This window comes from Pseudonaja textilis, chromosome 3, assembly GCF_049901715.1.
Source record: "Pseudonaja textilis isolate UNSWEBS1 chromosome 3, rPseTex1.2, whole genome shotgun sequence".
NCBI classification, from domain to species: Eukaryota; Metazoa; Chordata; class Lepidosauria; order Squamata; family Elapidae; genus Pseudonaja; species Pseudonaja textilis.
In genome coordinates, this window is record NC_141992.1 from 58172199 (window position 1) to 58185053 (window position 12855).

The 12855-nt window shown below is 44.0% G+C and overlaps 1 protein-coding gene across 1 annotated transcript; it reads left to right on the forward strand.

Moving 5' to 3' along the window:
- The first annotated feature begins 8778 nt into the window (after positions 1-8778).
- On the forward strand, positions 8779-10374 carry FOXE3 (forkhead box E3). Its single transcript, XM_026706974.2, has one exon. The coding sequence runs from the start codon at positions 8979-8981 to the stop codon at positions 10293-10295; it is 1317 nt and encodes a 438-aa protein (XP_026562759.2). The 5' UTR covers positions 8779-8978; the 3' UTR covers positions 10296-10374.
- The last annotated feature ends 2481 nt before the right edge of the window (positions 10375-12855 follow it).

Below are 12855 nucleotides of genomic sequence, written 5' to 3' on the forward strand. Positions count from 1 at the left end.
AAGTAATTCTGTAAGTTAGAGAGTGTCTACCACTACTACTATTTGTTACTCCTTATTTCCTAACATTTACTAACATTTCCTAACAGCAAGAACAAATTTCCTAAGAGGACAATTAGCCAAAGGAATGGCTTGCTTTCAGAAATTGAAGGTGCCCCATCACTGGAGGCTTTTAACAATTTACTGAACAACCACTTGTCTGGAATAGTATAAGGTCTCTCCTGCTTGAGGGTTGGTCTAGAAGACCTCCAAGGTCCCTTCCAAGTCTCTGTTACTGAGCAAGGTGTGTGGGATCAATGTTTGCCAAAATACTTATTAGAACCTCAATAATAACTTGGTGCCAAAAAAGGAGCAGATAGGTTTTAGGGGAGAAACTGCAGGCACCATTGTTATATTCTCCAAATGCAGTCCCACTGTCGCTTCTGCCATCCCAGCCAGCCACCCCTCCTTTTGGGGATGTGTGTGTGTGTGTGTGTGTGTGTGTGTGTGTGTGTGTGTGTGTGTAATTGCATGTCAGACCAAGTGCACTTCAAATGCAAGCCCTGCTGGCTACAAGGAGAGGGCAATGAGATAATCCACGTTTTCATCATTCGTAGGCCACTCTTTTCACAAGCCATGGCCCGTACTTTATTAAGTTGAGCAGCTCTGGGTCTGCAAGAAAGAGCCAGGTCTTTTTCACCCAGATGAGAACGGCTCAGTGAATGGTTTCCAAGTGTTTACTCAGCATTTGTCTCACTCATCAGAGGAATGGGGAGGGGGGTGCCGACAGATCTTTTGTCCCACTGAACTGCCCGATGTGTTATGACAATGTTCCATGAATATGCAGAATGGCAGAAGGATTAAGACCTGCACAATCCCCCCAGGCCCTCCCCTCCCCCACCTCTTTCTCTCTCTTTTTTTCTTTTTTTCTTTTTTCCCTAGGATGGTCAGAGCTTTAAGGATGACCTGTTCACGGTTAGGGCACTAAACATCAGATTTTTCTGCAGATATGGGTGTAAAACTCCCACACTTGTCTAAAGCTGTTAACATCTGACTTGAAGGTCAGCCAGTCATATTCACTGCCCCCTTTATAATTTTCTATTGGCAGAGGCAGCTTCATCGACAGCATTATTTTGCAGAGGAATGGAAAGGTTGGTGTACCATGAACAGCTGAGTCAGTCAATTACCCATTAAATTCAGAATAAAGTTGGGAAATCTCACTTCTATGTTTTGTTACTGCATTGATAGACCCGCTTCTTGGTTTGTTCCTACATTTAATGTCTATGAGGCATAAAGTAAAACAAAATTAATACAGTTGAAATCAACATCAAAATACATACCATGTCTAGTAATTTAATTTACTAGCTCAGCAAAATACTCATGCTTTTACTATTTCCCTATCTTTAGAAAAATACATTTGATAGTCTGGGAGCCATACAGGAGAAGTTGGTCTCCTGCATATCCAATAATTCTGGCAACAAGACTGTCTTCAAGAGAGCCTTAACCCACAGTGAGGAAAGTTCTTCTGAAGATGACCTTCTTACCAGAACCATTGATCTAAGTAACTGGATAGGTTCATAGTGGAAACAATAGTCTTGAAGATAACCTGGTCTTAAATTAGGGGTCTCCAAACTTGGCAACTTTCAGATTTGTGGACTTCAACTCCCAGAATTTGTCAGCCAGTCATACTCAAAATTTCCGCTACCTGTTCTCCAGAACTGGTCAGAACCTGCTGAATGCCACCTCTCTCACAAATAGTAATCACATGACCCTATGAGACTCATAAATACATACTGGCAGCCAAATGCCCAAATTTTATTATGTCGCGAACGCTGCCACATTTGTAGGTGTGAGGACCAACCATAAGTCCCTTTTCAGTGCCATTGTAACTTCACACTGTTGCTAAACAAATGGTTGTAAGTCAAGGACTACAATAAGGAATTTTGAAGTCCTTGTGGTTGAGCCCTATCCTGCCTTTATTGCTCGTATCAAATCATTAATTCACTTAATTTCCCTCCACAGTATTGGCTGACAAAACCTAATTGAAGTTATTCATCATTAGGTTGCTTTTTTTTTGATAATATTGGACTAATATTATCAAACTCTATTAGAATCCTTAGTTTTGGACAGCTATCTCTGAATTTGGAGTCAGCATTGTCTCCGGATTATTTTAGCATGCCCTTTCATCTACAATTCAGTATAAAGCAAATGTAACTCTTCTTTTTGCCATTTTATTGAATGGAGATGAAACTGAATTTCCCATTAGTTTTATTTATGTGCAATTGGGAACATGGCAACAGAGTCACCTAGTGAGATAGGTAGACTTTGAGATCTTGGTTTCTAAGCCATTGAGCAATTTTTAAAGGAGCCTCAAAATATTAGCTTCAGGCTTAGAACATATAAACTTTGAGACAGGGAAGGAAATGCACACTGACACAGAGATTTTCGAAGCCTTGGGGGCAGGAAGAGCCCATCTTGTTACAAATGAACTTTATTGCCACTGTCAAGAAAATTAGATGGAGAAATGAAACAGGCAGGTGAAGACTACAATGGAGGACATGATAATGAGCAGCCCAGAAACTATAACACTGGCATAGATAGATAGGTTACTGACCCATCAATTGGGCCAGTAGAAAAGGAGGTCAACCAAGGTTAGAAACATGAATTTCATACTTGATATTGTCACACTTGGAAGTTGTCTTATTCCACATGAGAAGTGATATTGAAAGAAATTACTACTACTAACTAAATTAATTCTACATTGCTACAATTTAGCAGGTGCATGATTCCCTCAGTTCTCCAAATCTGTTAACTTCCCATTTCCCAACACCAGAGCTATGGAGATTCTCAACCATCCAAGTCATGGTTGTCCCAAAAGTGCTTTTCAAAAGGCACCTGGACTTTCTTGTTTTTTCATTTGAAAATGTTTCGCTTCTCATCCAAGAAGCTTCTTCAGTTCAGAATTGGAGAACTGAACTGAAAAAGCTTCTTAGATGAGTGCAAAATGTTTTCAAGGTAAAAAAACAAGGATAAAAAAACAAAGATAAAAACAGTTGCCTTTTGAAAAGCACCTTTAAGACATCAGAGCGCAACCTTTTCTAGAAGGCCCTCCCCAATGACATATGGAAGATGTCTATCCTCAGGCGTCTTCAAAAGTGAAACAAAGATGTCATGTTAACTGTTTTAATGTAATGTAACTTCATGATAGGGACGTGATGGCTCAGTAGCTTGTTGATCAGAAGGTTGGCAGTTCAGCGGTTCAAATCCCTAGCACCGTGTAACGGAGTGAGCTCCTATTACTTGTCCCAGCTTCTGCCAACCTAGCAGTTTGAAAGCATGTAAAAATGCAAGTAGAAAAATAGGGACCACTTTGGTGGGAAGGTAATCGTGCTTCGTGTGCCTTCAGCATTTAGTCATGCCAGCCACATGACCATGGAGACATCTTCAGACAGCACTGACTCTTCAGCTTAGAAACAGAGATGAGCACCACTCCCTAGAGTTGGGAACAAGTAGCCTGTGTGTGCAAGGGGAACCTTTATCTTTACCTTTACCTTCATGATCTTGCCTTCATAATGTCCACAGCCCAATGTCAACTGAAAGTCATCCTTAGTTCTTACAGCCCTTTTCTTTTTCATTGTTGTGTTCTTTTCTCCCAACACAATTCTTGCTGTGGTTATTGCTTCACCAATAGTATTCTCCTGATGCAGTCTGGGCCATTTGTCAACTATGTATATAAGCTTCTTATATACATACAATTAGTGGTTTGAAAGAGCACCAGAACATCTTTGTGTGTGTGTGTGTGTGTGTGTGTGTGTGTGTGTGTGTGTGTGTGTGTGTGGTGGGAGCTGGATTAACTCTCTTGTGAAAGTTCTAGTTCTATGCTGAAGGGAGGATCATGAAGGTAAAGGTAAAGATACAGGAGTTCAATTTCAATGGACAGAAAGAGCTGGATTCTGTGAACTGCTGCTTTTATTATCAGTGCGTATATTACACATTTTCAGTTGCTTCTGCAAAGTTTCATTTTGATGTTGTTTATTGGAAGTATGTGTGATCCAGGAATTATTGCAGAACCAGTCAAGGATGAAGTTTGCTTGTTCTTTCCATCTTCCTTTAGAGTCTAGACCCCATCTCTTAGTTCAACCCACAGATTGCAGGCACAAAGGAGCTTCTATTCAGTTTAAGGCAATAAGGACTCAGCAGGAAAAGAGGATAATCTTTGTGCTGCACTTAGAGATGCACCTGAAGAAAGGCTCATAGGAAAGCAAGCATATAATTGCACCTCATGGAAGGACAATTTGCCATACAGTTCTAGGACATAATCTCATTCTGGATGTGCAGGGAGGATGGAAGCAGCAAGATTGATGGTGGCTGGAGTTCCAGCTCCAGGACAAAAGGAAAACAGGGTGAAAGCAGCATGGGTGAAAGCAGAATCCCATAGGTAGGATATTTAGTAAACTTCAGAAGTATGGAGCACAGCACTGAGAAGAACCATGTTTATTGTAATAATCAGTGGGTGCCTGCTTTACAAGAGGAAACACAAACAATTGAAAAGCAAAGCCCAGATTATGTAGGGAGGGACCCATGCTTAAATAACCAATGAGTAACTGAGTAAATGGTAAATAGAGAAATGCTATTTTGTATCCTGTACAGATGCAGATAGATAAACTCCACAAAACATCCATAACAAAGTACTTTCATTGGTTCATCAGGTATCCTCATAACTCACATTTGTGACAAAGTTCTTCTTTAATAACCAATCCTTTGCATATCTGTCTTGTAGGTAAAAAGATGGTTTATCTCCTATCCTTTTTCTCCCATCTTGTAATGATAGAAGTACAACAGTTACCAGGAGTCCATGAATTCAGCCAAGAGTGAGGAAAACTCCCCAGGAGTCCATGAATTCAGCCAAGAGTGAGGAAAACTCCCCCAACCCATCGAGGGTCAATTTAGTGACCAATTAGGATTACAGATGTGCTCACATGACATAGACTACATTTCCCAGGATACCTTAACTACATTTACCATGATGCATTCCCTTAAGGGAATAATTGCTACCTAACTATCCAATTCCCATACACTGGCTGGATAGCAGAAATGTGGAAGAACTATTCCCAGACAATTTTATTACAACTAATCCACTAAAATTCATATAGTCATGCAGTTTGGGTTTCATTTACTTGGTCCACTGGATACAGTGGGAAAGCCTTGACAATTGGCAGATTCCAGAACTGCTAGTTGCCTGTAACATAATATTAATCATCAGAATCTTGTTATAAATATCATCCCCATTGTCTGCCAATTTGATTGGCATTGCTTGCTCCTCTTCCTAAGATTATATAACTGAAATGCACAGTTCTGAGTTTAAGTATGTGCACAACAGAACTATCATGCCAAGTCCAACCTCATATCCAGAGGTTTTTTTCTAAGTTGCTGTTCATAGGATGGCAGTCTTTTGAAGCACCCTATGTGCTTCCATGTGCCTTTGGCATTTAGTCATGCCAGCCACATGTCCATGGAGATGTCTCCAGACAGCACTGGCTCTTCGGCTTTGTGACAGAGATGAGCACTGCCCCTACAGCCAGAAACGACTAGTACATATGTGCGAGTGGAATGTTTTCCTTTATCTATCCTTGAAATCAACAATATCTGCTTTGGTGTAGCTATCTTGCAGAGACATAGCATCACACCACTGAATAGGCTCACATCTGTAGAAAATCCCAAAGGGTCACTTGATTTGATTGTGCTGAAAAGTGGTAATTAAGGAGCACAGATTTATACATCTTTTGGTTGTGTTGCATCCTTGTTGGTTTCACTAGGAAACAATTTCAATTCAAAACCTGAACTGGTAATTGAAGACTACCTACAATTGAAGCTGGGAAGCAACAATGGGTGATCCATATTGCTTGACAGAATGCTATATGGGTGCTGATTCAAACGAAGGATAGAAGTTTGAAACAGCCTTTGTATGTATCAGATAACTTCTTTGTAGTTACAGACTAAGTTCCAAAAATTCCTTTCGACTGGCTCAGTTTGCAACTAGATGATGCTTTAAAAGGTCATCAGTCTGCACTCAGAAATGAAAAACCAAATTTGTATAGGAATGTGTGTGTTGGCCTATGAGGGAGGGAGACATTTTCGACAAAATAATTTCTGCAATTTTGATAGGCAATGTGCCCTTAAGTTGGTATTGACTTATTACAACTTATAGCAATGACATAGACCCTCTCCAGGATAATCTGTCCCCATCCTGGCTTTCAGTCTCCCAACCATGCACTCATCACCGCTATAATTGAGTTGATTCATCATCTGCTTGTTGGCCATTCTTTGGTTCTCTTTCTGTTCCATTTTTTTCCAGTATTATGGAAGTCTAAGGAGAGCCTGGTCTTTATCCCTATCTTTGTTTTCTTGGCTATGCATGGAGTTCTTAGGTGTCTCCTCCAATATCAAAATTCTGAAGTACCAATATTTTTTTCTTATCCCCCCCCCACCCCCCTTCTTCAAAGTATTTTAAAGTGGCACAAAAGAGTTAACTAGCTTTGAAAAATTGCAGATCTCTTCAGCAGATAGGACATGATAAAGAGTGAATAATCCAATTGGAGTGCTGTTTGTTCTCCCAATCTGCATTGATATAGAGGTGCATTTTAATATAAGCAGCTCTCCCTAAGCGGTTTACAGTGTCAGCATATTGCCCCCAGTAATCTGGGTCCTCATTCTACTGACCTCAGAAGGATGGAAGGCTGAATCAACCTTGAGCCAGTCAGAATCGAACTGCTGGCAGCGGGCAGAATTAGCCTGCAATACTGATTCTAACCACTGCACCACCATGGATACAGCAGTCTTTTGGCTGTAAGCATCAAGTTTAGTTGCACATTTAGGACAGGGACTAGCTTCTTCTCTCTCCAAGGCTATTTCTAGTTTGATATTTCCCCAATTCTGCAGTCCTCTTATTGGGAGATTTCTGGCCCCCGCCACTCCATGTGCCAAAAGGAAAAAGCCAGAAAGTCAGAAGGGAAACTGATCCTTGTTCCACATGAATCAGGAAGACACCATCTGCAGCAGTTTAAAACAGAACCAATAGAGAGCCAGTGAAGACAGGAAGAAGATCACCAATGGGAAGAGAAAAGTTTGGGTTGGGATTATGTTGCATGGACCCAAGGGGAAAAATGCACAGGGAAAATTGTTCTTTTGCCAAATGGGAAAAACATGTGTGGATGCCATGCATCTAAAATTCTCTGGGGGAAGAAAAAAAAAGTATCCTTTGATACTGCTAAGTGACTTGGGAGTATCTTGATAAAATTAACTCTGCAATTGGCCAATTCACTCAAGAACAGTTTAAGTCCCACAATGTATGGCTGTAAAAGTTGGACCATAAGAAAGGCTGAGCACCAAAGAATTGAGGCCTTTGAACTATGGTGCTGAAGAAGACTCCTGTGAGTCCCTTGGACTGCAAGGCGGTCAAAATGGTCAGTCCTAGAGATCATCAACCCTGACTGCTCTTTAGAAGGCTGGATCCTGAAGATGAAACTCAAATCCTTTGGCCACCTAATGAGAAGGAAGGACTCACCAGAGAAGAGCCTAATGCAAAAGAAGATTGAGAGCAAAAGAAGAACTGGATGACAGAGAATGAGGTGGCTGGATGGAGTCACTGAAGCAGTAGGCGTGAGCTTACGTGGACTCTGGAGAACAGGACAGGAGGACAGGAAGGCCTGGAGGAACATTGTCCATGGGGTCACGATGGGTCAGGCACAACTTTGCAACTAACAACAACAAAACAATATTCTCTCTCTCTCTCTCTCTCTCTCTCTCTCTCTCTCTCTCCCTCCCTCCCTCCCTCCCTCTCTCTCTCCTCTGCCCAAGTCTCTCTGTGTAGGAGAGTCAATGGGACTGCAACGCATTCTTTCTTATTGATATCTGTGCCTTTCAACCAAATTTCATCCGCGGCAAATTTCTACACAATGGGGGTTGGCCTCCTGCAAACACCCAACTAATGCCCGTTCTTCTCACGCCACCGCCTCTACGGGGCGAATTTCGCTACTCGGCCTTTCCAAATCTCCAAAGCTGGTTGGCTTTGAGAGCAGTTCCGCTTTCAAAGCCAAAAACGTCTCTCCCGAAAACTAAAGGTGCTTAGCAGCCGGTGAAGTGCTCCAGGGAAGCCTCCGATAATACACAAGAGTTAGTAATACATTACTAAGGATTTATTGCAAAAATAAAGATGAGAGCCAAGTGACCTTATGAGCTTTGCGTAAAGTCCCGCTGAAAGTCCTGGGACAGGTTGCTGAGAAACCCACTTGGGCAGGGGTCCCAAACTTGGCAACTTTAAGACTGGTGGACTTCAACTTCCAGAATTCTCTAGCCAGCACAGCTGGCTGGAGATTTCTAGGAGTTGAAATCCACCAGTCTTAAAGTTGCCAAGTTTGGAGACTTCTGCACTTGAGGATGGGGCTGCTCTTGCAATGGAGCAAGGAAAAGTACCCCTCCACCTGGCGCAGGTAGCGAAAGACATCCCCGCCTGGGGTTTTTGAGCGCTGCTGCACAGAAATGCCCAGCTGCCCACCTCATTCTCAAAACTCTCGCTTGGTCCACCAGGAGCGGAGAATCGCCCAGGTGGTGGCTGTGGGTAGCCACCGCCCCATTCAGGGGGAGCCCCAGGGTGGCGCCAGGACTGAGCTATATAAAGCGACCCAACCAGCCTCATTACCTGGTCCCCGCGGGAGCTGCTCCATTTCATTCACCCCGTTGCTTCCTTCCACCCCGACATTCCCCCCTCCCACTGGTGCACGAACGCGCTCTCTCTCTCTCTCTCTCACACACACACACACACACACTCACACACACACTCTCACACTCTCTCTCTCACTCACACTCTCTCTCTCTCTCTCTCTCACACACACACACACTTTCTCTCTCTCTCTCTCTCTCTCTCTCTTACACACACTCTCTCTCTCTCTCACTCCCTGTTTCACTCTCTCTCTCTCTCTCACACACACTCTTTTTCTTGGTATATGAATCTGGCCGGTTTTTCCTTCTTCTCGGGTAAGTGCACCATGACAGCCGACGCCTTCCACTCGCCCACTCAGGGGACAAGGCCGGATTCCCCCGCTGGGCATCGGGCCTCCCCGTCGAGCTGCAAAGTGGAGCCTTTCTTGATCAAGTCGGAGCCCAGAGGGAGCCCGGCGGAGAGAGTAAACGAGCAGCCGGCGGACGATCAGCCCTCCGGTGCCGGCACCTCGGCCAGCGCGGGAGGAGGCGGCGGCGGCGGCGGCGGCGGCCGTCGAAGGAAGCGTCCGGTGCAGCGAGGGAAGCCCCCGTACTCCTACATCGCCCTGATCGCCATGGCCATCGCCAACGCGGCGGAGCGGCGGCTGACGCTGGGCGGCATCTACACATTCATCACGGAGCGCTTCCCTTTCTACCGCGAGAACCCCAAGAAGTGGCAGAACTCCATCCGCCACAACTTGACCCTCAACGACTGCTTCGTCAAGATCCCCCGCGAGCCGGGCCACCCGGGCAAGGGTAACTACTGGACCCTGGACCCGGCCGCCGAGGACATGTTCGACAACGGCAGCTTCTTGCGCCGCCGGAAGCGCTTTAAGCGCACCGACCTCACCACCTACCCGGGCTACATGCCCAACGCCAGCGCCTTTACCCCCAACGCGGCTCCGGTCGGGAGGCCCGGCCCTTGCGGGGGCTCGGGAGCCTTAGCTTACCCGGGTGGCGGCGGAGATGCCGTCTATTCGCCCGTCCGCGCCTACAGCCCGCAGCTCTCCGCCCTTCCCCAATACCCGGGGGCGCCGCCTGCGCTGCCCTCGCGAATGTTCAGCATCGACAGCCTGATCAGTTCCAAACAGCAGCAGCAGCAGCAGCAGCACCAAGCAGTCGCCCTGCAGGCCTCCTCGGCGATGGGCATGGACCTGGGGCCTTACCATTCCTTGGGCCTGAACGGCGTGGCCGACCTGGGCCCCTGTCCGATGGGCAACCCGACGGAGACCTATTTCCAGGCGCAACAAGCGAGTCCCGGCTTAATGGGTCGGCAGCCCGCAGGCCCGACCTACCCCTACGCTGCCTCTCCCTCCGGCCACCTAGCGGTGCCTCCCGGCGCCTATTCCCCACCCCACTCGCAGCTGTACGGAGCCCCCAGCAGGCTGGCTGTGCAACCCGGCCGCCCGGCTTCTTCTTGCCCGGAACACGCGGAACAGCTGGTGGGCCTCGCAGCCTCGCAACTCAATGGGTTCGGCCAGTTTGGAGCCGCCGCCGCCGCCACTGGCGGTGCCTACCTGAGACAGTCAAATTTTTCCTCCGGCCTGGAGAAATATTTGTAAAGAGGAGGAAGCCAAAGCTACAAAGACACCCAAAAATTGTTTTGGAACTCTTTTCTTTAATAGTCAAAAGGAAGTCTGTATCTAATTATTCATTAGCAATCATTCCATAATTGGATTCAAAGAAATGCAACTTTTTCTGTATGTCTGTGGCAGCTCCTTGGCTGTTTAGGATTGAATATATATTCCGTGCCTTCAATTATTGTACTTAAAGTGCATTTATCTTGTCTTATGGGCAGTCAGCCATAGCTGAAATACTGGGGTTGGGGCCTTAAAGGCCAAAATACTGTCATTCATCTGATGTCCAATCTTTCCGTATGTTCAATTGGCCCAAGGAGTTGTTTTACAAATAGGGCTTTTTGTGCTTGTGCAACAAGTTTTGGGAGTGGCAGTTAAGACTGAAGCAGGCTTAAAGCCTTGCCTCGGGTTCAAATAAAAATCAGTGCCATCCTTGACTTTAGCATAAATTCACCCCTTCGCATCCAAAGTGGGAAGACAAGCTAGCTAGGAAAGAAATAATTTAAGCCTCTGGCCTTCTTTGTGACAGTTTTTCAGGGAGAAGTACTCTAATGAAAGTGATTGTGAAGGTACTTTTTCAGAGTAAGTGTTTATTATTTCATGGGACTTTCTCACTTTCTGAGATTTTCATTTTCAGTCCACTGTGTGAACTTTGGGGCTTAATTGCTCTGCACTTCAGTTTGAATGCTCTGTTGCTTGCAGAGATTGGAAAAGCTGTTCTAGAACAGGGGTCTCCAACTTTGGCAATTTGAAGCCTGGCGGACTTCAACTCCCAGAATTCCCTAGCAAGCTGGCTGGGGAGTTCTGGGAGTTGAAGTGTGCCAGGCTTAAAGTTGCCACTGTTGGAGAGCCCTGCTCTAGAAAGAAAGAAGTTGTTCCCTTAGTTTCTCTCAGGCTGTTTCTCTGGAGGGTTCTTTGCTGCTGGCTAATCTGAATGAATGAAAATGCTAAAAGGGGAAAGCAGCTACCCAAGTATTTTTAAAAGCCAGTAGGTGGGATCTAGCATGTTTGCAACAGTCTCTCTATCAGGCTGTAGAAGTTTTAAACTAGTTTTTAATCATCGATGTGGCTGGAGGGATTTTTTATTCCACCATATGTGGAGAAAAACAGACCAGGCTGGGGAAAGAATTCTAGGCTCAAAGTCCGAGAAGCTTCTAAGGCTCCCTTTAATGCTGAATGCATTTTCATTTCCATCTTGTCCTTTTCTCCAAGGTGTTTTGGGACAGCAGATCCTTATTGTCATGATTTCACATTAATCATTGTTTAGCCTGAGAAGTAGCAACTAACCCAAGCAACAGCAATTTGTCAAAGCAGAAATTATGGGATTATGTCTTTTTATCCTCACAATAGTCTTGTTAGGCATGTTGACCTAAGAGATGACAATTTGCCTGAATGCCACTCAATTAACTTAGTAGCTTTGTAGGAATTTAAGTACCTTCTTCCCAAGTCCAATTCAAAACTTTTATCTTCTGCAAAATATATTCATTGGAAAATGTCTGGATCACTAATGATAATATATGAGCATGTGATATTTGTTCCATTACATCTCCATTTTGATTCTACACCTATATGCTTGAGGGAGAGCATCCTAGCTTTTAAGGGCTAGCAAATTTTTGTATATTGTGCTGTGATTGGGTCAACAACAGTAGTTCTGTGCAATGTGCACCTATTGAAAATCCCCACCGCGCAACAGTTGTGTTGTGCAGATTATTTACTCTTTACTGTGCACCGTTGCACATTATTTACTGATATTTACAAAGATTGGGTATGGAAGTGATTTGGTGTCCATGAAGCACCATGGTAATGCTTCAATATACATGAATTGGACAGTTTTGTTTACTGGATTGCTGTACCATGTATCAGCAAAATTATATGTGAATTTTGTACACTATGTAGTAGGTATGACATATATAGTACCGGAATAATTAATTGTACATATTGTATTTTGAACAATAGTGCCTCCTGAATAATACACCTACATATAGTGCATGTAAATACTTTTAGAATTTTTTATTGGACTGAAAACCTGTAACCAAATAAAGATCTTGGTAAACTCCTTTATTTAATCGAAAGTTCTATGATTTAAATGATTTAGTGGCAGTCCTGGACCCTGCCTTTTTAACTTACAACACTAGGATTCCAATTTTTCTGGCAACAGAGTTTTGAGTTCAGAGTTTCTACTGTCTTCAAGTTAAATACTTGTGTCTTAATTGAATTATGGATTTGTCAATGATAGTTAGAAAATATCGAATATCAGAATTTTCAGTATTAATTTTTAATTTTGTTCAAACTAGTCCTGGGTGGAGGAGCAAGCCAATATCTGAACTGTGCTTTGTCGGGATTACTAAAAATACAATAAAATAAAATTTCTGCATTTACAGAGCTAGTATGCTAGGTAGTAGATCAGGATTAGAACTCTTCTTCCCTCAGTATCTAGATGGGGTATTATTCTATGACTTTTTATGACTTTATCTGTGTGTTTGCAGAAATATTTAATCATATGAATCCCACCTTCATCACTGAGTAAGTTTAGCCATGGGTTTAT

Coding starts and splice junctions, on each gene's coding strand:
- FOXE3 (XM_026706974.2), top strand. CDS start 8,979: ATGAATCTGGCCGGTTTTTCCTTCTTCTCGGGTAAGTGCACCATGACA.